The 25,813-nt window shown below is 40.2% G+C and overlaps 2 protein-coding genes across 2 annotated transcripts in view; one reads left to right on the top strand and one right to left on the bottom strand.

Moving 5' to 3' along the window:
- engl (endoglin, like) overlaps positions 1-10,656 on the top strand; it is an 11,080-nt gene extending 424 nt beyond the window's left edge. The window contains exons 2-15 of the mRNA XM_054608326.1: positions 81-250; positions 822-959; positions 1,141-1,315; positions 1,819-1,990; positions 2,092-2,236; positions 3,306-3,498; positions 3,736-3,905; positions 5,521-5,676; positions 6,695-6,778; positions 6,869-7,123; positions 7,356-7,883; positions 9,763-9,922; positions 10,012-10,095; positions 10,544-10,656. Coding sequence (XP_054464301.1) covers positions 81-250; positions 822-959; positions 1,141-1,315; positions 1,819-1,990; positions 2,092-2,236; positions 3,306-3,498; positions 3,736-3,905; positions 5,521-5,676; positions 6,695-6,778; positions 6,869-7,123; positions 7,356-7,883; positions 9,763-9,922; positions 10,012-10,095; positions 10,544-10,656 — 2,543 coding nt within the window. The remainder of the gene's footprint in view (positions 1-80; positions 251-821; positions 960-1,140; positions 1,316-1,818; positions 1,991-2,091; positions 2,237-3,305; positions 3,499-3,735; positions 3,906-5,520; positions 5,677-6,694; positions 6,779-6,868; positions 7,124-7,355; positions 7,884-9,762; positions 9,923-10,011; positions 10,096-10,543) is intronic.
- Positions 10,657-13,534: 2,878 nt separating this feature from the next.
- On the bottom strand, positions 13,535-18,195 carry LOC129098918 (zinc finger protein Gfi-1b-like). Its single transcript, XM_054608054.1, has 6 exons — positions 18,122-18,195; positions 17,017-17,292; positions 16,621-16,790; positions 14,478-14,627; positions 13,930-14,095; positions 13,535-13,842 (listed from the first exon to the last, which is right to left on the bottom strand). Exons 2-6 carry the CDS (start codon positions 17,282-17,284, stop codon positions 13,646-13,648), a joined length of 951 nt encoding a protein of 316 aa, XP_054464029.1. The 5' UTR covers positions 17,285-17,292; positions 18,122-18,195; the 3' UTR covers positions 13,535-13,645.
- Between the last annotated feature and the right edge of the window lie 7,618 nt (positions 18,196-25,813).

The raw sequence follows: 25,813 nt of genomic DNA, 5'->3' as shown, positions 1-25,813 counted from the left end.
AAGGAATAGTGGTCTACACCCCACCTGCAGTTTTGTTTTTGATCGCACTTCATAGTCAAGCTTCTACTGTTCCTCCTCAGCTCACAGTGTGGAGGTGCTTTGCTCCGTGGCACCAGCGGGGCCACTACACCCTGTTCAGGGTCTGCTGGAGAGGTTTGAGGCTGGGCCAGGTTGTGCGGCTAGGGAACGCGGAGACAAGGAAACTCATGTCATTGCAGTGGGGAGAGTGACAAACAGCCCTGAAAACAAGGTAGTGATCTAACGCAAACTGGGTTTAAGGGTATGGAGGCAGTGGTCAAAAGTACATTCACTGAGATACTGTACTTAAGTACTAATTTGTGCTGTACTTTACTTGGATTTTTCAATTTTATACTACAACATTTATCAAACAGCTTTAGTTACTATTTACTTTTCAGATTAAAATTATCTCATTTAGAAAATATAATTATGTGCTTTAAATTATCCAACAGTTTATAAAGTTGTTAAAATGTGCTCTAAAATATATATATATATATATAAATATTTTTTATAGGTTGAGCACATTTTAACTACTTTATATACTGTTGGATAATTAAGCACATCATATTTCATATTTTAGAAATTTAAAAAATCAATCTAATCTGAAAAGTAAATTGTGTGTGTGTGTGTGTGTGTGTGTGTGTGTGTGTGTGTGTGTGTGTGTGTGTGTGTGTGTGTGTGTGTGTGTGTGTGTGTGTGTGTGTGTGTGTGTGTGTGTGTGTGTGTGTGTGTGTATTAGTTATAGATATATTAGTTATAGATATGTGAAACCACATCACAGCCCTTTCCTCTTCTGTCCTCAGGTGACAGTGTTGCTGAAGCGGTTGTCTCCATCCCCCTCACCTCTCAGAGCCCTCCACCTGCTGCTCAGCTCCAAGCTCCCACTCACCTGGTGGCTGGAGGCTGACGGACTGCCCCCCAACCTGCCAGTGCTGGTGCAGGTCAGTCAGAGTGTGTCACATCACATCTGTGTCACATGACACCTTCAGTGTCACTCACGTCCAATTCTCATTTGATTTAGTGCTCATATAAATGATATGCTGTATGATGTGTAAGCCGTCTTTTCTGTTCCATCAACGTCTTTTCCCCGTTGAAATCTTCTCCTTTGTCCTCATCTGCTAGGTATCCTCAAACTCCAGCGTGGAGTCACGTACTCTGCATTTGAACGTGCAAACGGTGCATTCGCTACCTTTTCGTCCCCGTGCGCTGCACCACTGGGCTCTGAAGCACCACGGCAGCCTGTCCTCTCTGACACACGCAACACACGGCAATCAAGTCTACATCCCACTGGGAGAGGGTGAGCCACCAACAGACCCCAAAAATCATAGTGATGATAAATTACATTCAACCATTTACAAAAGTTGAAATTCTTTTCAGAATGTTGGGTAGATGAAGTGAATCATATAAAGGGACAGTGTTTAAAGCGCCTCACTCTTCAGTCGGGTTTACTGTAAAAGTATACAAAATCTGAAAGGAATAGTTTGACATTTTGACTTTTATTTTCTTTCTTGTTAAGAATTTGATGAGAAGATCAATAGCCCTCATATACATGCATGGTGCCAGTTAGCTTAGTTTAGCATAATTACTGGAAACAAGTAAAAAAAAAAAATGTGATAAATAAAATAATATGTAATAATAATGCTTATACTAACACACAAAGAGGTATAATTCTTCTCATTTAATGCTCTAAAGAAAGTAAGCAGACACATTTCCCAAACTACTGCTTTAACCTAAACCTCTGTGCACGGGTTTGGTGCTCTGTGAAACCTACCTCCCTCTTATTTTGCCTCCATGTTCCAGATCCCACTCAGCCTGCTGTGTGCCGGCTGCAGTCCATGTTCCTCTCTCACAACTACCTGACCTCTGAACTGCAGCCACAAGAAGTGCAGGGCTGCACCGGCTCTCCGACAGGTGGGACCGGCCCCGAAGTCCACATGATCAAGCTCCATTCGGCCGGCTCAGGGCTCTGCGGGTGAGAAGCCTCGGGGGAAAAGGCCTCAGCGAGAGCATATAACAGCTGTTGTTGCACGGCAGCGCTAAGTACAATCTTGTCTCTCCCTCCATCTCCTCCAGCTCCCTCCAAGTGGAGGTGATCGTCTCTCTTGTGCCCCTGGTGGCCAACTCAAAGACCCAGACGGTTGTACTTATTCTCAGCAGCTCCGTGCCAGTCAACTGGGCCATTGTTGCTCATGGTGTCCGGGGTCATATCTCTGTTCATGTAAGGACCCCATCTCCTCTCTGTGTCAATATGTCATCTGATTTATGCATCTAACAACTGCTGTATAGAGTTGGTTTTCTTCTGTTCAGCCCCTTATGGATAAGCAGTTAAAGATGATAGAAAAAGATGGCGTAATTCTATTTTATATCTATATTATTGTCAATAACTAATTAAAAAATCTAAAATGAATTAATACTACTGGCATATATTGCCTATTTAGTCAAAGCCTGATATATCTTTTCCCTCTGTGCCATAGAGCTCCATAATTGCCCAAAGATTATTAAAACACACCAGCGAGCCACACTGTAGTTAATTTCGACTCAATCCCACATACACCGTCCTGCCGCTGTAAATAATCATTAGCGCACCAAGGTTTTTTAGGAAATTGCTCGGTCTAAAAAGTATATAAACTTCCATGCTTTATGTGGAATTTTGTAAAAGTAGGGAAATAGGAAAACCTCCAACTGCTCCAAAGCTCTGTTTACATCTTCTCATGTGTTTTCATATAAGGTCATTTTGGATTGATCAACAAGCTGGTCATTAGGATCAAAGTCAAGTAGGATTTTTGGCATGTTTGGCTACACATGTCATGCTCAGCGCTGGTGGAAAAAGGCAGCAACCTCAGGTTCTTCAGGAAGAGTGAAGCCAGTGAGGAAGTGTCTTAAAACTTGCATTCTCTCTACTAACCAGCAGGGGGAGACTCCTCTGGTTGCAAAAAATAATCCGATTGTATAGAAGTCTATGAGAAAATGACCCTACTTCTCACTTGAATATTACCTCAGTAAACATTGTAAACATGAGTTTATGGTCTCAATCTCTAGTTTTAAGTCTTCTTCATTACAGCATGATGTTCGTTTAGTAAATTATGGTCCAATTAGAGTCAAATAGACCATAAGCAGGGTATGCTTTAGGGCGGGGTCTACCTTTGACAAGTAACTATCCTACCAGAGCCGAATAAGCCACAAACAGATAAAAGGATAGATTACCAACAGGGCAACTGGGATTTTCCCCTGTTGCATATCATGTTTTAACCTGAATTTTCTTTGTTTCTGTCTTCTCTCTCTCGTAGTCCTCTAACAGCCTGTCCCCACCCTACCCACCTGAGCCCGACCTAACCCTGTCCAGTACACTGAACTCTGACCTGTCCACCATACCTGACCTTCTTGCGTGGGTCCGAGAGAGGGGTTATACCAGGCTGACCTCATACACCGAGGCTGACCTGGCCAATCGCTTTGTGATCCAGCTGGCTGGGGGCGGGACAGGTCAGGACCCCTGTGTGTCTCTTGTTTCCATCACTCTGTGAGTGACCTCACTTTATTTTGAAATCTGCCCAAGTTTCCTCTCTGTATAGGAGAATTATTTGCTTTGCGATGGAGGATGAGAAACGAAAAAACCATAATATTTCCATCACATATGTCAAATAAAAGGTGTATTGGAAGTTTGAGTGTTTACCGTCTCTGCGTGGCTGTCTCTGTGTCTCCTGCCTGTCTGCGCCACAGACGCGGTTGCCGTGATGAATCCTGTGGTGGTGAGGCCGCCCTGGGCCAAGGAGCGCAGGCTGAGGCAGTGGCTGAACGCTGGAGGCGGAGCAGGAGGAGGCCCAGAGAGTTTCACGGTGCAGTGTGAGGACGGACGCCTAAGCGTGACCGTGGACCAACACGTCATGCAGGTCTTCATACCTCAGTATTAGATGTAAACGATTCATAAAGAGAGAAGCTGCCTACCGCAAATTTATATATACCAGGGTTTCTCAAAGACCATAATGCCCAGCAGCCACTTGTGGCAGCAGCCAAATCAATTAATAAGTTTAAATCTGTTTAAACTTGCAACACAAAGTAAACTATAATCATCAATACAATTAGGTAACTGTGGTTTTTGCTAGGCATATCTTGTACATGAATCAAATTCAAACCACCACTTTACTTGCATTGTTTACATGTCTATTTGAAAATGAAAATAATTTTTAAAAAAACACAGAATGCAAATAAGTGACTTTTAACTGTTTTGTTTTTAAAACTCTGATAAACCCACTGTATGTAAGTGACTGGCTCTTGAACACAGCGTGTTTTTCTGCAGTTGGAGCCAAATGTTTCCCCTCAGGTGTTTAGTGGAGATCAGAAAAAGCGAGAAAAGGATGCAAATGTTGATCTGTGTCTTTCCTAAGATTAAAGCCATATCAACTTTACATGTAGTAACTACTGCAGTGTAGCATTTAAGTCTTGCTGCACAACGCCCAAAATGCCCCCACCAAAAAAAACATGAAAGGAATTTTGGATGCAAAGTTTTTTTTGTTTTGTTTTGTTCACAGAATCTCTTCAAAGTGTCATTGAAGTTGTTGATATCAGATTTAATAAATGCAGGGTAGGCTGCCTTAGGAAGAGTAAACAATGGCACAGAGAGTGCCCTTTCATCCGAAAGCCAAATTAAATGTTTCTACAGTAGTTTGATCAATTTCTTCCCCCGGCGGCATTCCGCAAAGAACCGCCCTACTCTGCCTCTGATTGGCTAGCACTCGTTGCCTTCTTCGCAGGATTTATTTAGTGTATTGCAGATGAACAAGATTGGTGGAAGGTTGGTAGGGTTAAGGATTTCAACTCGTATGCTTTCTTAAGGATGGCAGCCTTCTTGAACTGAATTTCTTGATTATGGGAGGAAAATGTTTTTTTTTAATGTTGCCATGCCTCTATGAATGGCAATGTTTAACTCCAAATATTCCGCTTATAAATGGATTGTCATGAAGTCCATTACATTACAGTTGTGGTCCCTAGAGGATACATCTTACAGACTGGTGTTCCCCATGACTTTAGTCGTTTGTGGCTTTTTAATGAGTAGCACAGTAAATATTGAATGGATTCCAATGAAATTTGGTACAAGCATTCATGTCCCCTTCAGGATGGATTGTTATAAGTGATCTTCAGACTTGTACCGCTATCATAAGGTCTTTGTCCAATACTTTGGTTTATGAACAAATAACTGCAAAATTAATGACATTCCCATTTGCCCCAGCTGTATTTTGTGTAAGTGCTACCTAGCAAATGTGAACACTAAGATGGTGAACATCATACCTAAACATGCTAAACATGTAGGCATTGTCATTTTCAGCATGTTGCCATTCATTAGAACCATTGTATCAAAGTACAGCCACAAAGGTACAGTAGACCCTTAGTTTTGTTAAACTAGCACTAGCAGTTATTATTAAACAAACTATGTGTACATCTTTCCACTTGTACAGAAAGATTATTCATATGAAAGTTACGTCGTCTCACATCAGTTCTCCCCTCCAGAGCTTGTCTGTACCAGTGACTGCCGTGACTCTGCAAGACCCAACATGCCAGGCTCAGTCCAATGGGAGCCATTTCCTGTTGGTGTTCCCGGTAATTTCCTGTGGGACCGAGGGTCTGCTCCTGGGACAGTCGAGAGGGGTGCAGTACAAAAACATGGTAAGATAAGAAATTTTGAAAGAAAGGGTTTAAAATATCGAAAAACTATTGTATCTTTAATACTTTGTTGTCAATTAAACCCCCATATAATAAACCATATTATATTTTTTTTCATCAAACTTTTATCGAATTCTGGCAGATTTTCTGTCATTTTTGTCCTATTAATTCATATAAACCACCAAAGGTAGAGAAAATCAGAGATGGGAATTGAGAAGGAGAAAACAGCAGAAACCGGATGAGCGAAGCTTCGAGAGCACAGAGGGGCAAACACATGAATTCAAAATGAGGTCAAAGTTTACCACACAATGGCAGAATCAAACACACAAGGCACATAATAGACACTTGAAATTGTGGTAAGTGAAAGTTGTCCCCTGTGCGACTTGTGACCCAGGTCATCATGACCAGAACAGCTAGTGTTAAAGCCTAAAAATGGGATACTACTCAAGTAGTGTAAGTGGTACAAAAGACAATACCAACCCTACACTTCCATCAGTTCTCTACTTTCTTGGTGTAAGGGGGGGAATGATCATTTAATTTTCCGACACTGTTGTAAGATATCAATTGAGATGTGACCAAAACTTGTCAAAATAGGGAAACTTGTCCATAACAGTGTGCCTTTTTCTTTGTAAATGAAGGGTGTTTGTGAGGTCACTAAGCCATATCTTTGAAGTGGGCACTTCTCCCCCCCAGTGCATTAGGAGCAGTTTCTTTACAAAGATGAGACTATAGGATAGGAGATATAAATGAAATATGAATACATGAATCTGGTTCTATATATTGCGATATATTTTGATTTGAAGTCTTATTTTAGGAAAACTGTTTAAAAACACATCCCCATATGTATAAAACCTGACTAAAAAAAAGTTTATTTTGTGTTTTTGAGAATAAATACAATATCGCAAAACAGAATATCACAATACTCAAGTGTATTGACATTTTCTTACACCTCATGGGCTTACATAGTTGCAATGAATTAACCCATACGGTACACCTTTCTGTCCCCCTCCTCTCTGGCCAGGTTTTATTATGGAGAGACGAGCCTCAGACCATCCTGTCGCTCAGTGAAACGGAAATGAAGTCCAAAAGTCCACTCGGCATAAATGTGAGATGTCCGTATACCTTCAACCTTTATTTTGGTGCCTCATTATTCATTAAGTATTTTTAACCTGCAGTCTCCTGTTCGTCCTCTCAGTTTAGCTGTTTGGCTGCAGTCCCAACGCTCACTGGTCCTGCTGACGGGGACAACGTCAACATAAACACACCTCTGGCAGGGCTGGTCCCCTGGGCAACCGAGAGTCCGGGTCCTAATCCAGGACTGAGACACCTTCCAACACCCAGACACAGATCTGAGCCAGTTCTTCTTCTGAAGCTCTTTGTCACTGAGAGCTACAAACAGAGGAGAAGCGGGCCCTGTGTCATAACTGCAGACCATCGTGTCTACGTTGAGGTCTGTGTGTGTGTCTCGTATATTTTCTGAGCTTATTTGACGCACACTGTCAAAACCAAATTCTTTCCTTTCACTTTTGGGGTTTGATTGTTGTATCTTTATGGTACTGTTACCAGTAAAAAACAGCCAAAACCGAAAACTTACTTCATGGCGCATCATTAAATTCCCTCGTCCAAAAATTCACCTACAATTTCTCTTCTTCCTCACTGTTTTGTTATTCCTCCTACTGCAGATTTCAGCCAAAGGGCCCCTCATAGATGCAATGGAGGTGAAGTCATGTGTGGTATCTCCTCTGTCGGACCCTAAAAAGTCTCGTTTCTGGACCGTCATAAGCGACGGCTGCTCCTCAGACCCCTCACTGACCCTCAGTGCAAAGACAAAAGATGAAGCTGAAGAGGAAGAAAAGGCCGAAGTTGGTGGTGATGAAGAGGAAGATGAAAAGGAGGAGATGGATGTAATGGAAAAAGGCAGAGATGTAGATGTCCCACTCCAACACAAAGTTGACAGAAGAGGGAGAGAAGCACCAGAGAGGATGGAAAAGAGTAGCGCAAACGTGGGAGGAGAGGAGGAGATACGTCCCCTGAGATTTAGTTTCATCCTTCGGCCAGTTTATAATGACTCTATGCAGTTCCTCCACTGCAGCCTCCGTCTGTGTGTCTCAGACCCAAAAAGAGAGGAACCCACAGAGGAAACAGTAAAGAATGAGTGTCAGGGTGGGCTACATATCCCTCCGCTTGTGACTACATCTTCCAGGCACCAGGTAGGCAAACAGTTAGCACACTAGGGCTACATTTCACAGCACAAAACGGGTAAAGAGCAAAGCCTCCTGTCAAATGCATCAAGGGAAGAGTTGGGAAATCACTTTCTTGTAAGATAAGATAAAATAAGATAATCCTTTATTAGTCCCGCAGCGGGGAAATTTGCAGGCTTACAGCAGCATAGAGTAAAGTGCACACAAGAGACATAGTAAAAGAAAGACAAGATAAAAAATAAAAATATAAAAATTAAAAAAACAAGTATTATAAATAAGCAATAAGAAACAGTAGAAAAACAACAATAACTGAAATATTATATTTACAGACAGAAAAACTATTCTAACTATTATTGCACAGTGTATTGTATTGCACAGGTTTTATTGTCATGTGTCATGTGGTCTGCTGGGAGCAGAGTTGGTTGTGTAAAGAGTCGGATAAGAAGATTGATACAACTCTCATGTGTGAATGCTAGCTATAAGGCTACAGCCCGCAGCTGGTTAGCTTAGCTTAGCATAAAGACTAGAAACAGCTAGCTTGGTTCTGTCTAAGCGTAACAAAATTGGCCTACCATCGCTCACATATAAACACATTGTGGACTATTTATTGGCCAAGAGCAGCGTCTTCCCTGGAGCCTTAGTTGGTTGCCTGGCAACCTCATGGTAAAGACAAGATAATAGGCTATTTTGGGCCACCGGAGCTTTTTCATAGTTTTAAGATCCCCCTGTTTTTATTGTGTGCGCACCACAACAACTAGGAACGACAGTAGCTCTTTGAACAACATTTTGAGGGACTTTTTTGTTTTTAGATTAGATAGTTGCAAGGTTTTGAAACTACTCTTGTATTTCTACACCAGCATGCATGGGGAATTTATCATCTCGGAAAATGAAAACATCCTGATGAAACAGTGTTTGCGCCAACAGATTGGGATACACAAGTCCCACACAGTCCCACACATGTTTTGTGAAAATGTGTTCTCTGATTGCAGAACAGTGCAGCACCAGCAGCCAGCATTTTTAAAAACCTTTTAGCCGGTAAACGACAGACAACATAAAACACAAATAGCAGCTTGTAATGGAGTGAAGCTCAGGCTTTACTGAGCTTATGTATGATGCAGAAGGGCAACTCAATTTCAACGCGTTGCTATTCACCAGACAACTCTTAAACCCTGGTTATTGTTACGAGGGAGCCTTTGGATTTTATATACTTTTATATAACTTTTATACTTTGTTCTAGTTTCTCCTTGCAGCAAAACTTTCTCAAAGGTCTTCTAAGATCTCCATTTTCTCCGCCCATCCGCCGTGTCTGATGGTGTGACGTCACTTTGGCCGTGTTGTCACCTGCACGGCAAGCATAAATCATGCTTTATGCCACTTCATCGTTTCTATTGGCGGTGCAATTGCAAACATAAAAAAATCCCTTGATGGTATGTACTGCTCCCTAGTCGGCAGTTCCTCTCAGAGAGTCCCCTGAGCTGTTTGGGAAAAAAACACTTTATTTGTTACTTTTGGGCAGAGTCAGGCTAGCTCTTTCCTGTCTATGTGCTAGGCTAAGCTAACCAGCTGCTAGCAGTAGCTTCATAATTCCATTACAGATATGTAAGTGGTATTCCAGCAAGAATGTGAATATTCATATATGCAAAAAATACTTGAAAATGTTCACTCTTCAATAGGGAACAGACCCAAAGAAAGCTTGTTTGTGCAATTTGATATCGCACGTAGGACATTTAAGAACTAAAACAAATGTTAATCAGTGTGAAAAGGTTTTAGGATTGTATATAATTATTTATCTGTTCCACTTAGTGTTGAATCACAGTTTTTGCTTTGTAACACCAATGAAAGCATAACTAACATATATGCCTTCCTTCTCCTGTGCTCCCTCTGTCAGTGTGAGATCAGAAACCTCTACAGGCCCATGGTGGTCACCCGGCCCATTAGCTCACTGGCACCCAAACCGGAGCCCCCTGTTGGCCAAAGAACCAAGAGATTGAGTGTCTCACCGATAGCCAGTCCAGACCCAGAGCACAGCAGTGAGTACCACTTATTCGGTCAATGTTTTTCATGTTACTGTGAGACTATTTAACCTGCTGTGCTCCCTCACTGTCTCATGAACACTGTGTCTCTGCATTGCCGACAGGACTGGTGTTAGGAATTGTCTTCGCTGCCTTTGTGATGGGCATCTGCCTGATGGGGGGGCTGTGGTGCATCTATTACTATACAGGTAACAAGATCAGCTTCCTTCTGTCACTGAAAAGTAAGAATGCCAAAATACATATGCATCCAAGATCCAAAGTCACGTGACTGAATATCCAGGACATATGACATAAGAAATTGTCACCATCAAATCCATTTTTCTACTGTTGATCACTGATTTATGTAACATAATAGTAATTCAACACACAGCCAGTTCATTTTAGGGGTATAATTTGGGTTTGGGGTAATTAAAGGTATGACATCACTGCCGACTCTGTTTACAGTAAGTTTTGACTTGGATGCAAAATGTGAAAACATCGAAACAACCACCAGTTGGTATCCAGGATGTAACCAATATTTAAAATAATATAAAATAAATGAGAATCATGCAGGTTAAACATCATTAACTACGGTGTTCTCCATCTGTGGTTGTGTGGACACAATATAAAGAGACTCTATTATTATATCTTTTGAAGGGGCTCGTCGAGCATCACTTGGAGGAGAACGTCTTGTAACAGACCACACTCATGGAGGACACGACACCTGGAATCCACCGTCACCTTCTGATCAGGCGTCCACCTCGGTGTAAGAGGTAAAATCTGACGAGGATGGTCCTCCATTGAAGTCTATGTTGGGGGAGTTCAGCTGCATTACTTGTCTTTTGTGACGTCTGATATATTGCCTCAAGTGATCATGTTACTCAGCATCATTTGGGGCCTAAGTTTGAAAGAAAAAAGAAAAAAGGGGGGTTGTGGAGTTAGATAGAAGACCGCTTACCTTACCTCTGTAGTCCGCAGCTCATCTATGCCTGAGGCTAGCATAACATAAATCAGTTGCAAATTTCTGACAAAAAATAAGCATGCATGGAATAAAAAATTAAAAAATCTGTTTCTGCTGCATGTATTTTGATACTTAAAACAGAAAACAGTCTCCATCATGACTTTGACAGTGTTGTGGGAGTACTAAGTGAGCTAAATTGCTAATTTAGGGGATAACTCTTTTAATGGGGAATCATCAAATGTGTGGGTTCCAGTCTTTTGAAACTACTCTTGAATTTATGTGACCAATGGCTAATCAGAACACATTTTTGTCCTTAGCTCAGGGCTCCAGGTTAAATGATTCTCATTTGACAGCTCTTTCAACAAAAACAAATTAAATTCGGTTCAATGAAATCCTTTAAAGAAATCCTTTAATAATACAAGTAGTGGGCAAACAGCTTTTGTGGGCTGCTAAATGATCTTATTTACTTGACACGAAGTACCATCCAAATGATTTGAATGAAATGCCAGCTACACATTGCATCACATTTCTATAGACAAAAAATGCAAGTAAAGCTACCCCTCTGCTCAAATTAACCACATCTTTACAAGCTTGCAGAGTGAACTCAATGTCAAAGCGGGGGATTTAAAATAAACTGTCGCGGTTAGAAGCGCCGGCAGTTCCAGAAAATGTATCAGCATTAGGCAAACACCTGTAGATTACGACTCCGATGTGTGTTAGTCTGAACAGTTTTTTATTCTTTTATCTCTCTCTCAGGATTTCCTGCAAATCTGAGAAAGGAGAACTGGGACAGTGATGTTCTAACACCGTGTGTGTGTGTGTGTGTGTGTGTGTGTGTGTGTGTGTGTGTGTGTGTGTGTGTGTGTGTGTGTGTGTGTGTGTGTGTGTGTGTGTGTGTGTGTGTGTGTGTGTGTGTGTGTGTGTGTGTGTGTGTGTGTGTGTGTGTGTGTGTGTGTGTGTGTGTGTGTGTGTGTGTGAGCTAGCACAGCTGCTAGAGCCGTGTTTCGTGCCCTTTGTTCTGCATCGTTCTGCATCGTTCATCGCTAAGGAGCAGAAATGTGTGAGGACAGAAACCATGTGAATACAGTAACGTTTGTTGCCGCAAGTCATTCTGCATCGAGTCATTTCAAAAGTGGCAGGGACTCGTCACATGGAGACGTTAATCTGGATTCGATGGGATCTAAACTCTGTGGGAGTGACTCAAACAGAAACCACATCATCACATTGTCACCTTTTAGAGACGGAGCACGAGGTCAAAGATGAACTGAGAGGTTACTGCGAGGGCCTGTTTGAAGAGACCCTGTTTTACAGTCATTTACCCTGTTTGTGCTGTGAATCAGCTGGAAAACTGCATTCATTTGTAAAATTCTGTTTTGTTTATGTGGCATATAAGATGTAAGATGTATAAGATGGGCAGCTGTGGCACACGAGGTAGAGCGCTTGTCCCGTAATCACAAGGTTGGTGGTTCGAATCCCTCTACAGTCAACATGCTGAGGTGTCCTTGAGCGAGACACCTAACCCCAAGTTGCTCCCCGGGCGCCTCTTAGCAGCCCACTGCTCCTCTGGGATGGGTTAAATGCAGAGAATTGATTCCCCATTGTGGGACTAATAAAGGCTTAATTATTATTATTATTATTAAACGTGCTAAGATCCATGTCGACTCGCTGTTTAACTTTCAAATCACATGCAAATCAAGGGAAGTTAATATGCACTGATAAATATATTAATAGTGAACGGAAGGCTGACATATATGTGTTTTCCCCTGACAGTATATAATGGTGATGTGGCTAATGAGTGAACAAAGAGTTGCCTATTTCCACATTTAACAGAAACAGAGCAACAATGATCATGTTGCTGTCCACCTAACAAGGTTCAACACACACTTTCCTTTTAGCTCTGTTTTGGTTCACGCTATGTCCTGAGAAAAATATCCTTTAGCTGCTAAATGTCCACTATGTTCACCAGCTAGTCACTAAGTGTCTTTCTGCCGTATACGTGGTGCTGAGCAGGTTGTGCTCAGTTTTAAAAGCTTTTTTGCAGGTAAAAAAAACCCCCGAACAAGAACAGCAAGAGTGGCCAAAACATTAAAGCTGCATCCATAAAACAACAAAAATAAGTTGTTAAAAATGCTCCGCAGAACAGAGTTTTGGTGCTAATACTCAGTTCAGTTGTTACAGTCTTTCGATCGGTTGTTAACATGAAAATATTGATCAGTGCAGCTTTAAATCACAGTATATAAATGTAACAATGTGCTTTAAAAATGGTTCAATGTTTTCACATGTTTGTCCTTTTTTATTTTTACTTTAATTGGAAGCACATTCTGTGGATGTGTCATCATCAATCATCTCTGCTGGGAGCCCAGCTGCAGTGTATTAAGGATGCTTCTTCAATAATGGGGAAAATCTCACACACACACACACACACACACACACACACACACACACACACACACACACATATGTACACACAAACTGCAATCATATCCGCACAACTTTCTGAGGAAATAAGTTCCCTGAAAATTGCACAATGTGATTGGTTGATGGTCCACTTGTTTCCTGGCACATCCTGGGAAACAAAAAAACAGCCATTTGTGAATGACAGCGTGTTTCCTGAAAGATACAAATCTACAACAAAAACATTTCTTTTCAAAAATAAAAAAATTCAAACCAATACCATTCTTCAACAAATCAATCAGGTTTTTATTACGCAAGGTGTTACCATTCTGACTTTTACAATTATGATGGATTGAAAATTATTTACAAATTCTATTTCCCCATTCCTCCATTGCCTCATGTTCTCAGCTCTGAGGATACACGTCTGCATAGCCGCAGTGCGTCTCTCGGTGGCGCTGTAGGTCCACCCTGCGCTGGAAGCTGTGCTGGCAGCCGGGGCAGCTGAACGGCCGGTAGCTGCTGTGCTTTCGGCTGTGGGTGATGAGGTTGGAGCTCTGGCTGAATCCTTTACCGCACACTTTGCACACATGCGGTTTCTCACCTGTGGGAGAAAGAAAGCGCACCGAGTTTGAGCGAGTTTGATCATGTTCACAGCACAAGCTCGCCCCACTGTTGTGTGTTCACCCACCCGTGTGTATGAAGGTGTGCTTCTTCATGTCCGACTTCTGGTGGAACCTTTTGCCGCAGTACTGGCAGGGGTAGGGCCGCGTGTCCGAGTGGATGAGGAGGTGCGTGGACAGGGTGGATGAGCGCTTAAACACCTTCCCGCACACTTTGCAGTCAAAGCTACGCTCCTGGATACGCAAACAAATTGACTTTGACATGAGGACAAACCCCTGAATGAGTCATGTGTTTGTACTGAGAATTATGAAACTATTTGCATTCGTATTAGTTGTTGCACTTATCCTATTCGTAGTGGTTTGTAGCACTTATTATATTCGTATTAGTCTGTTGCAATTATTGTTTTCGTAGTAATTTGCCTCTGCACTATACTTTTGCTCTGGCTTATGCTTTAAGATGCTTGTTTAAGAAAGGAGATGCACTTATGACTTCTGGTGACTAGTAGTTCTCTTGAATACCTATGTTGAATACACTTCCTGTAAGTCGCTTTGGATAAAAGCGTCTGCTAAATGACTGTAATGTAATGTAGTGTAATGTATTTATTTTTCACTGTACCTTAGCTCTACCGTAGCTGCCTATCGCTCTGAAGCCAAAAGGCATGAGGGGCATGTCGGTGGCGGTCGGTGATCTTGTCAATGGGAAAGAGAGGGTGTTGTGGATTTGAGCCTGCAGGCCACCTCCTGATATTAAGACTTCTGAAAGAGACTGAGGGAGACAGAGAGAGTTTTAAAAAAAAGATGAGAAGAATGATACCACTGTCAAGTCTGTGCTGTTGGTTAGCTTAGCTTAGCATAGAGAATGGAAACAGCTGGCATGGCTACATCTGGCACTGTTAAAATCTGCTTATCAGAGCTCCTAAAGCCCACAGTGCTCCTAAGCTGTGATCCGTAACTTATTGGAGTTACCGCTGGTTGCCTAGCAAATATGACACAAAACTCCCTGTACTCATTTTTGTACAAATTACACAAATGTAATAAAGTAATAATGTATACCGTATTTTCCGCACTATAAGGCGCACTTAAAAGCCTTTAATTTTCTCAAAGAACGACAGTGCGCCTTATAATCCGGAGCGCCTTATATATGGATTAATTCTGGTTGTGCTTACTGACCTCGAAGCGGTTTTGTGTGGTACACGGCGCTCTGTCAACATGTTTTAGTACGACTTTGGTAAACTACAAAGCCGCACCGCTTGCAGCATTACGGCTACCGTAGTCAGGAGCGTCGCGGAGTAATACATACTGTGCTTCACCATCATATTACAGTGTGTGTGTATAAGGACCCCAAAATGGCACCTGTCAAGAGACACGCTTACGACGCGGACTTCAAACTCAAGGCTGTCAGTCACGCAGTAGAACATGGGAATAGAGCAGCTGCGAGAGAATTCAACATTAATGAATCAATGGTACGGAAGTGGAGGAAGTTTGACTGACTGACTGTTTTGTTTCGCTTAATGCGCCTTATAGTCCGGTGCGCCTTATATATGAAAAAAGATCGAAAATAGACCATTCATTGACAGTGCGCCTTATAATCCAGTGCGCCCTATAGTGCGGAAAATACGGTAGGTTATTAGCAACAGAGCAGAGTCTAGGAATGTGGCTAACGTTATTGCAAAAAAATCCAATGGAAGCAGCCAAGAAAAGTTTCTGGAGTGGAAGCTCCAGATAAAAAAAAAAGTCTGTCTCTCAACGGCTCTCAACATGGCAACAACAGCTCAGGGTAGCAGCTAACGATACTAACAGCGCCAACGGTGCAAACCATGGTATTGACAGAGCTAACAGTGTTCACCTGAGGGGGAAACTGGAGGCTACACAATGCTGCCGCGACGGCACTGTTTGTCAGGCCGGTGTTTTAAGCTGCACACCGACGTGTGAGAGCAGTGCAGAGTGGCGGCCGTTAGCTAACCAGCGGGGCACGCTCACATGCACTAAAGTGAACTAAAAGGGACGAGCCGTCGACCCTGCTTTGTCAGCAAAGCACAGAAAAGCTTGGATAAAATCACACACTAGTCAGGGAGCATTATTTCACTTTATTTTTTAAATAGACAATGGTTGTTTGCTACCATATTAATATTTCAAATGTCTGTAAAAAGAAATCTGTATATTTGTATCAGCATGTATATGTCATCTGATCAGTAACAAGAAATGCCAAAGATAAATCTGAGGTACTTTTGAAACAGATATACATGTTTTTATATGACTTTCAGATATCTTTATCTAAACTGTTTATTACATAAGTTAAAATATATATAATAATTCATATGTATTAAATTAATTTTACATTTTAACTTGAGCTGAAACATTCAAACTTTTTGATCCACAGAGATTTGGAGATTAATTTACTTTTAAGGCTGAAGTCTAATGAAAATAAGGCGTTAAAAATATATATATGCGCTATTTTTGCTCCCAAGTTTTCACCGTGCATTCCTCTGGCAGCAGTTAAGCCTCTTATCTTTTTAAAATGACCCCTTTGTTCACAAAATCCATAAAAAGAATAAAAAGAATCACACTGCTGTTGAACAGCACAGAATCTACTTAAATATTCATTTTGCTGCCGTGTCACCCTCTGACACATTGCCAGGTTCTGTATCTAGGCAGTTACTTTTTTCATTATTCATCCTGGTTTAGTCTTTCTTTATCGCAGCAGATTAGGACGGAGATAATAAGGACATGAAAATTTTCGCAATGCAGAGGCCTCCTACCTTTTCACAGAGTGGACACTCGCTGACGGGGGATTTGAGGTCAGTGTGCGATGTGTGGTTGAGTAACATGTAGACCAGTCCCTCCAGTTGTCTCTCTCGTTGAGATGCCTGGTGTCTGTCCGCCGTCCAAGGCGAGACCGGCAGAGGGACATCTTTGTTCTCCGTGGGGGCTTTCGTTAGAATATGAAAGGTTGTGAATGACAATGACTTTAGTCTACAGAGAATCATATTTTTTAAGGCCTTTACTTAGTATGTATAGCCTTAAGCGTGCAAATATGAAACTTGAGTATAGAGGTGCACTTTCTTTTACAAAAATGTATGTCTCAATTATGACTGAGATGCATGCTATCCAAAGAACACATACTGTATACTTACTAATTGGAAAGTGTTGGGTACCTGAACGCCAAGGATCATCTGTGGCGGCCCTGTGAGAACTGACTGCCAACCCATCCCATGGTGAGCAGGTCTCATCCAGCAAGTCTTTGACCCCTAACATGGGGGACAAAGACCTCACAGCGTCCTCAGGACACCTCATGTCCTGTCCCGTCGCATATTGCACAGGCTGATTGTCGTCTTTTTGGACCTGGGAGTTTTGTCTGTAGGAGTCCTTGGATGGACTGAGCAGGTGAGCCTTTTTACTCCTGACGAGGAACGACCGCGGCATGGTTTTGACTGAGGGAGGTGATGGGAGATGAGGTGAAAACTCGTGCAGAATAAACCTGGGGAGTGGTCTGAAAAATCTGCTCTTTCAAGTCACGTTTGGAGCCTCACATACTCCGCTGTCGCACACCTGCCGCTACATGTTCAGTTACAATGCCAAAGCTTGAGGTTTCCTCAGCAAATACAGCCTGCCACCTGCATAAGAAGGTTACAGGGCTTTCACCGAGGATAACGTGGCTGTAACGTGTGACAACTTCTAACTGACACTGGGTTTCACTTTTTATACTTCGATTTGAGCTGTTTGTATGTTACTCAGATATTGAGAACAATAGCAGAATTATTTTAAATTTGGAAAAATAAGTTCCACGTGCCTGAAATTAAACATATAAATGAAAAGTATTTAACAAGTGTTAAGTGTATTAATTTATCATAGAATATGTGTCAAATAAGTTCTTTTTAAATGCTTTGGTATATGTTGATTTTAACATTTTATCAGATCATACGGTAACAAGAGAAGGAAAGCCTCAAAAGAAAAAGTAAAAGAGAACACGAGAGAATTACGCTGCAGATTAGTAAACTAATTTGACCAAACTTTTAATCAGACAATCTTTTTTTGTTTATTTAGTTTGAGCATCTGTAATAATAAAATTATTTTTTTTGTAACCTGATTATGTTATTCTATAAAATAATGTCCGTCACAACCTTGAAGTTGGATAAAATAAGTTGCAGTGTGCCAGTTGGTTGAAATTACCATTTTGTAGAAAATGTCTAAAAGATTCAATACATTGAAATTAACCTTGATACTATAACAGTGAGATTCCATCTGAAGTGCTTATCTTACCTCTGTATTGCGCTGCTGAATGTTGAGAGCGTTTCTTGTGTCTTCGTTGCTGGCAACGTCCTCTTTTCTCTTTCTCACACCCATCGACTGATGACATGACACAAAGAGATTTGATTTGATTTCGAAAGGCTGCGGAGGATTGTGGGTCTTTAGGCAATCGGAGGGAAATAATTCCAAAAAAGTTCATAGACATTAGATAATAATTAAAAAGCACTATTCAAAAACAGATAACTTTCTAAATATGCTCTTCGTTTCAAAACCTTTTGGGGGTTTTACCTCTGTTGCTACCCCTTTTCTGACCTGCAAGTCTACAAAAGCATGACAACGTCTCTGTTTTCTCTAAAAGACACTGTGAATGAAGGTGTTGTGATATCAAATTCAAGAGACATCTTGATTACTGTGGCGCCAATGTGGTTGTGTCACTGCTGAAAAAAAACAACTGCATGTGGGTGGACACATAAATACACTGAGCATTCATTGGAAAGTTTGAATATCTCATCTCTCTCATGGGAACATGTGGACCTTTACTATTGAGATGCCAATTACACATTACACTCCTTTTTTTTCTGTCTGTCTGTCTGTCTGTCTTTGCATATTTGTATTATGTGGCACCCAGTCATCCCACACAGTTCATTATGTGAGCGGAGAGAGATATTTTACTTTTTCAATAACTCCATCTCGAGCACCGAACTATAGCCCGACTAACCTTTTGTCACGAAGAATTAGAAAAATGATTGTCTTAAAGGTGTTTTATTTAAAGTGACATCCTGGAAAAAAGTCAGATCTGGAGTGGGATTTTATAAGCTCTTAGGTAAAATAATTTATAGACGTTTGTTAATTATATCTATATACATATATATATATATATATATACACATGTGTATATATATATACATGTATATATATATATATATATATATATATATATATATATATATATATATATATATATATATATATATATATATATATATATATATATATATATATATATATACATGTCATACGAGACAACTCAACATTTTGATTAGTGGAATGGCAGCCAGGAAAAATCAATATACTAAATAAAAATATTATTAATATTAAAAAGTCATTGTTTCGCCTGGTCTTCTAAAAAAAACTTTAAAAGAACTGTATTGTCAATTATGTTTTGTTGGAAAATGCACAGTCCGCAGATGTCTACACACAGAGGAGGTCAGGATTGATGGGTGGGGAAGACAAAGGACTTTACCCAGGAGACTGCTGTTTGTGTCTAATGTGAATCCAAAAGTCATTGTTTGCTTATTTTGATTTCCGCCTGTAACTTAAATATTGTAACAAACATACCTATTTTAAGCCAAACTATGATGTTTTGTGACCATTTCTTGATAAGACAATAAAAATAAAAACCTAACTTCAACAAAAATAACAAAAAGAAGCTGTTTTCTTTACTTGTGGAAAATGTATTTTGTATATCTGTTGCAAAGTAATAATGTCTGAATCTGACCTCAGATTAAAATCAAATCATCAAGGGCCACATATGAGCAGAAACCAAAGCATTTCTCAATGTGGCTGTATTTTTGCAAACATCTCATTTGACTCCTGGTGTCAGCAGCGCAAAAATGGAGCTGAGTTCACTTTGATGTGCATGAAGGGAGGAATGTCAGAGCACTGTGGTTGTTGTGGTGGGGGGCTTGCAGCCTTCTGCCAGGGGCTGTCAGGGAGAGCAGACGAGAGTGGTGCAGGGAGCTGAGACGGGCTGGTGGGTTCGGTGGGTTTCTGCCTCATTTGTTTTGAGGGGTTCAGGGGCTTCTTGATCCCCCAAACTGCCTTTCTAGGAACCTGAAACTCTGGGAGGATGAGGGGGGGAAGCTGGTGTGATGAATAAAAAGTTATTTTTCCTATTGCTTTGAGTCTTGTGTTCACTTACCATGTTATGAGTCTTTAAACCTGACTTTGTATGGTATATCACTTGGGAGGAATGTGGTATATGTGTGAAATGACTTACCTGTTAAATATATACATGAATGAACTGTACTTCACTATATTTCCTTTTTCTTTTGAATTTTAACATTTAAGAAATCCTCCCATTAAACGTTTTTGTGAAGAGGAAAGCTGCCAGCAGTCATTCAACCAACAATCAAAATTACATTTTCTTTTCAAAATTGGTTCTAACATTAATTATATTGACCAAATGATTGGGTACAAGATTTTATTTTTAGTACTTGAAAACAAATACTATCATGTAAATTATAAAAACTTTTGCTTCTAAACCAGTAATAAAAAAAGGGAACTGGTGTCTAACAACACTATCTCCTTAAAGAGGCCACTTTTTTACACGTTAAAATGAGACTGTAGCTTTGGAAAGAAGACACAAAACATTCTTTCTTTTAAAGAAAATTAAAAGTTATAATTCATAAGCAAAGACATGCAACCTTGCTTAATTCAATTCTCTCAAAAGTGTTGCTGCTACAACTGAATTTGGTCTGATATGACCAGTAGCTTAGGGTTTCTAAAGTTAGCTATTGTTTGTGAACTTTTGATAGATATTGATGTATAACAGAATAACAGAGTTACTGAGTCAATTTACTCTTATTTTACCTGTTCTACTATGTTTTAACATTTACAGACATCCTGTAATTTTCAGTTGAGGCCACCGTGGCTGCTGTTCAGCAAAGGTCACATAGTGTCGCTTTAAGATACGTTAACACATCATGAGTAGCACTGCTCAGACTGTGAAAACAGTTTCACAACAGTATAATGTCTTCTCTGGTTCTGGAGAAAACTTTCTTAAGTCTGACAAAAATAATCCTGATAATGTCATCAGGTAAAGATCAAGTGAAACAATATATTCGCTGGAGAGTACCCCTATAATCTATTGCAAGGCATGTTAGTAGAACATAATAGAACATGATTAAACACGGCAACAACTGAGAGAACACATTCACAGATACAATTATAACACAGAAGCAGGATCAATTATTGTATTATATTTTAAGACACATAGCACATCTTTCACATGACTGATATTAGTATACCTATTTTTGTACTCATTTGTGTTCTTTCTCAATAAACTCCTGAACAAATAGAGTAGGTGTTTTGTAGTAGCCTACATTAAATGACATCATCAGATCAAGTGATCACGGAAGGAGAAGCTTCAGATTGTCAGGCCGCAGTCTCAGCTCTTTGGTGTTTATCTGTGTTGCTGCTGCGGCTGGTGGCTTACAGTGGTTGACAGAAGGAGCGCTGTGCCACTTTCTCACGGCCAACAGCTTCTCTATCTTGCTTTCACCAATTCGCCCCCACCCACCCATTTTACACTCATTTCCTCACAACTTTTCAACTTTCTCTAACTCTGGTTGGCAAAAAAGAACAAAGGTTAAGGACAGTGCAGGGCTGTATTTTCCTCATTAGAGGAAGGAAAGGAGAAAAGAGAGGAGAAAAGTCTGAGAGTTTAGTGAGATTTTGATGCTGGTAATCTGTTAAATGTTTAAATCAATATATATATATATACAGTTTATGATATAATAGAGTCAGTGATAAGAGGAAACAGAGGAATTGCTTTTTAGTACATGATGTACAAACAACAAATCTACATCCACTTTAGCCCTGGGAACTGTGGACTGTACCTTTTCTCTCAATATCACACTATATCAAAGGGCCATGTTCATGAGTGAAGCCACAACACTATCAACACAGCCTCCCACTAAACAGGAAACTAGTATGTTGCTTAGGTATTTTTTCTTTCTATGTTACGGCTTATCACATCCTCCTACTCTTTTCAATCAATTGCTGACAGATTGAAAACATCACAGATTCAGATTAAAACCAGAACTGCAATCACCTTCCAAGGAAGTAATAATGATGATGAAGATGATGATGACAGCGATGACGTCTACTCAAATTCGGTCAACTGATGGGCATCCCCACTCCCACACACACACAGCCACCTTTTTGAGATGTGTATCATAATGCAGGGTGACAGAGGTAAGAGGGTGTGGGAACACTAGAGTGACATGGTACCCAAGAAATCCACTGCCCACGTCTGCAAAATCCATGGTGGTGGTATAGAAAGAGCCTAAATGTATAACCACAAGCCGAAATAATCAATAAATGGATGACTGTATACAACAGTAAGCCCACTCTTATTGTGATACTCAGCATGACAGTAGCAGTGGGAGTAAAAAGAGAGTCTACATGCTAGCAGCTCTGTACGGCTGCAGGCTACTTAGGCACAGCGTAGATTTGAGCTAAATGCCAACGTCAGCATGCTAACATGAACAAAATGACAACATACTGATGTTTAGCAGGTATGCATGTACGGTATTTTCACCACGTTCACCATAGTTTGTTTAGCATGTTAACATGCTAACATTTGCTAATTAGCTAACAAAACACAAAGTACAGCTGTGGGATTGACACCAGTTTTACAGGTATTTGATCATACAGTTGTATGATGATGGTGGTGCTAGCTGAAAGTTTTCAATTCATTGAAGTTCTAAAAATGTAAACTTAATGGTGGCACAAGAGAAAAAGTCAGTGTAAAGTGGTTCAATGTATCAAATTAAGTGGTTCAATGGCTCAAATTCAGAAACACACTTTATTGGCCACTTAAAGTATTGTATTTTCGATTTATATTCAAAAAAGATTGCTTTGTAAATTGAACTAGGCCTACTTCTATTGTTTACCTCAGTATTACCACAGCAGAGTAAATATTGTCCTATGAAATTATTCATGCTCATGTTGTACGTTGGCTTATGTTTTGAATATTAAAGTGCCACTTCACCCCCAGGTCTAAGTCTAAATCATAATTTTGGTCTCCTAGCGGCGGGGAGACACAGCTTGTGCTGGCCACCAGCCCACTATTCTGCTCATTCTCTGTTAATCAGTGTAACATTATCATAAAAAATATATAAGATATTCACTCATCAACACAGATAAGAAAAGATAAGATAAGATAATCCTTTATTAGTCCCACAGCGGGGAAATCTGCAGGATTACAGCAGCAGAGAGGATAGTGCAAGCAAGAGGAATAAGTTAAAAAAGTACAAGATCAAAACAAGTATTATAGATAAGTAAATAAGTAATCACACAGTAAAGAATAATAAATAAGTAAAAAAAACTTTTAAAATCCTCAATAACTAAAATAAAATATAAAATAAAAATAAAACAACTTCTGATTCACCAGATGTTGTAATTTGTTGATAGCTTAATTTCCAATCCACAGAAAGGAGATAAGAGGCTTGAGCTGTGATGTGATTTGTAAATCTCCCCGCTGCAAGACTAATAAAGGATTATCTTATCTTATCTTATTGTAATGCTACACAGTGGTTACTGAAAAAGTATAAATGATAGACGTCGTGTGGAGAGGCGAGGAGGTGGGTCTGATTAGATGGTGTTAACATTGTTTTGTTTCATGATGTAGATTTGTCCCGAATAGTTGACTCTATCTCAGAATGTTGAATGAGTTTTGCGCAATTTTCAACCATGAAATGCCATCTTTTATAAATTTGGTGATAAATGTGACCATTAACACCAGAATTGATGTGTTTCATCACAGTATAGTCATATCATTTACTTAAAAAAAGCCAATTACAGATCCAAACAACCTCATCTTCGGAAGAATTTCAATCTTGCTTCCCTCTCCAAAATCCTTAAATATGCTGGCAAAATAAAATTTGTTTATCTGAAACTTGTTTAGTCTTTTCAGTCAGTGTTAACTTTCAGTCAGCATTTCTTCTGCATATTACTGATTTTTTTGCACAAACCAGTTAGGAAACATTATGTGTGTCATGCTGGTTGTGTTTAAGTTATTAGCCATTTGATGTGCAGAGGTCTGTTGTAAGCTTGTGCTGTTTTTTTTCATGACTGGAACGTGTGAATCCTGTCACATAACACGACCCCACCCAAAACATCCCTGCCTATGGGCATGGTTGTGTCAGTGTGTCAAGGCCTGTTACTGTGTTTGTGTGTGTTGCAAATGTAGAGGTGTGAAGCCGCAGGCCTTTTCGCAGCAGAACTCTGAAACCGAGGGTGTAGATATCGGCCCTTGTAATGTAGAGCTTGCCACACCACAGCCCTGCAGTCTAATTTTAACGCCATATTTCCCTGAAAGAGATTTAGAAAAAAAAAGAAGCTCCATCAGTTTCTTTTACTGTGAGATCATGGAACCTCAATGTCCTCTTAAAACCAAACCAAACGGACTTTTCAGTAAAGTATGATGTTGTTTACCATGTTTAGTTGATGCGCAAGTCAGCCTTTTTTAATTCCCCACCCAAACAGTTATCAGAGCCAATCAGCACTATAGAGACCAAAACCATTTTTGAACTAGGCTGTACACGTTTATTTCTGCTTTAAAGTTGGGCATTTGGTCCATGGGGATGGAGTTGCTTTTGGAGCGAACTGCAGTTTTTGGCACTTTGCGTTGGCTTCATTTCTCAGCGCTGGAGGTTGAAGCTTGGTTAATAGACAACGCTTTGCTAACTGCTAGAGAGTCAGTTTTTTGTGTTTTCAGTTTGTCGCAATGCCCCCAAGTGGCCAAAACATTTACTAATTAAGGTTAAAGAATATAGTGATTGAAGGAGCTTTTTTTTAATTCACAGAAAATGCCTTTTTGATTGATTTGAATTAAAGATGTCAATGTATTTGTCGGTGTCTGACTTGATCAATGTTTTGTGTGAAAATTCTTGACAACTATTTGATGAATGCCATGAAATTTGGTTCACATATTCATGTTCCCCTCAGGAGGAAATGTGTTAACTTTTATCCAGTGACATCATCAGGTCAAAGTTTAAATTTGTCCAAGACATTATGACTAATTACCCGCAAAACTAGCGTCATTCCTTTCAGCCTCAGTTGTAATTTGTGTTTTGTGCTAATAAGCAAATGTAAGCAAGTTAGCATGCTACCATGCTAAACGAAGAGGGTGAACATGGAAAACAATGTACCTGCTTAACACCATGGTCATTGAGAGCATGTTGGTATGCTAAAGTTAGCATTTAGCTCAAAGCACCACTCTGCTTGAGTACATCAGGACACTTCGAAGCCATGTGAATGCCTTCATACAAACATGGGGAATGAGAGACACACATGTGACTTTTTGTCACATGTGTGTCAACAAAACTGAATGCAGTCAGTCTGTTGCTGTTTATCAGATACTGAAGATTGCAATGCTTATTTTAGCTTTAACAAGTTTCAATAACACACTTGACTTTGATTGTAACAGTAGGCCTAGATGGTAATATTATGTTATCTAAGAAGTTGTCAATGTCCCTCAAAGTTACATCTTCATACCTCGTCTTCTTTGTGGCAACAATAAATGCCACTCACTCACTGCTGCTATTACCACGCCACATTATTTTCTTCTTTCCTTACCTCAACCTAATCCTGACCTTAACCTAACATTAAACCAATTCTGCACCCTTAATTGTACCGATTTACATTATGGAGACAAACATTTGGTCCCCATTTGGTCCACAAAAGCAAAGCGAGTCCCCACCAGGTGAATGTGTAATCAGATTTATGTCCCCACAAGATGAGTAAAACACACACACATACACATTTTTACACTTGCAGATACAGTACAGACACACAGAAAATACACACACCAGCTGTGTAGAGCAGATCACAATGTGGTTCATTGACAGTTTGAGTCTTTGCTCCAGATTCTTCTTGACCCAAATACAAAGGAAACAGCACCCTTTGTTACATATA

This window comes from Anoplopoma fimbria, chromosome 11 (assembly GCF_027596085.1).
Source record: "Anoplopoma fimbria isolate UVic2021 breed Golden Eagle Sablefish chromosome 11, Afim_UVic_2022, whole genome shotgun sequence".
Classification (NCBI taxonomy): domain Eukaryota; kingdom Metazoa; phylum Chordata; class Actinopteri; order Perciformes; family Anoplopomatidae; genus Anoplopoma; species Anoplopoma fimbria.
Note: the sequence above shows the minus strand (reverse complement) of the source record. Positions and strands in the feature narration are given on the sequence as shown.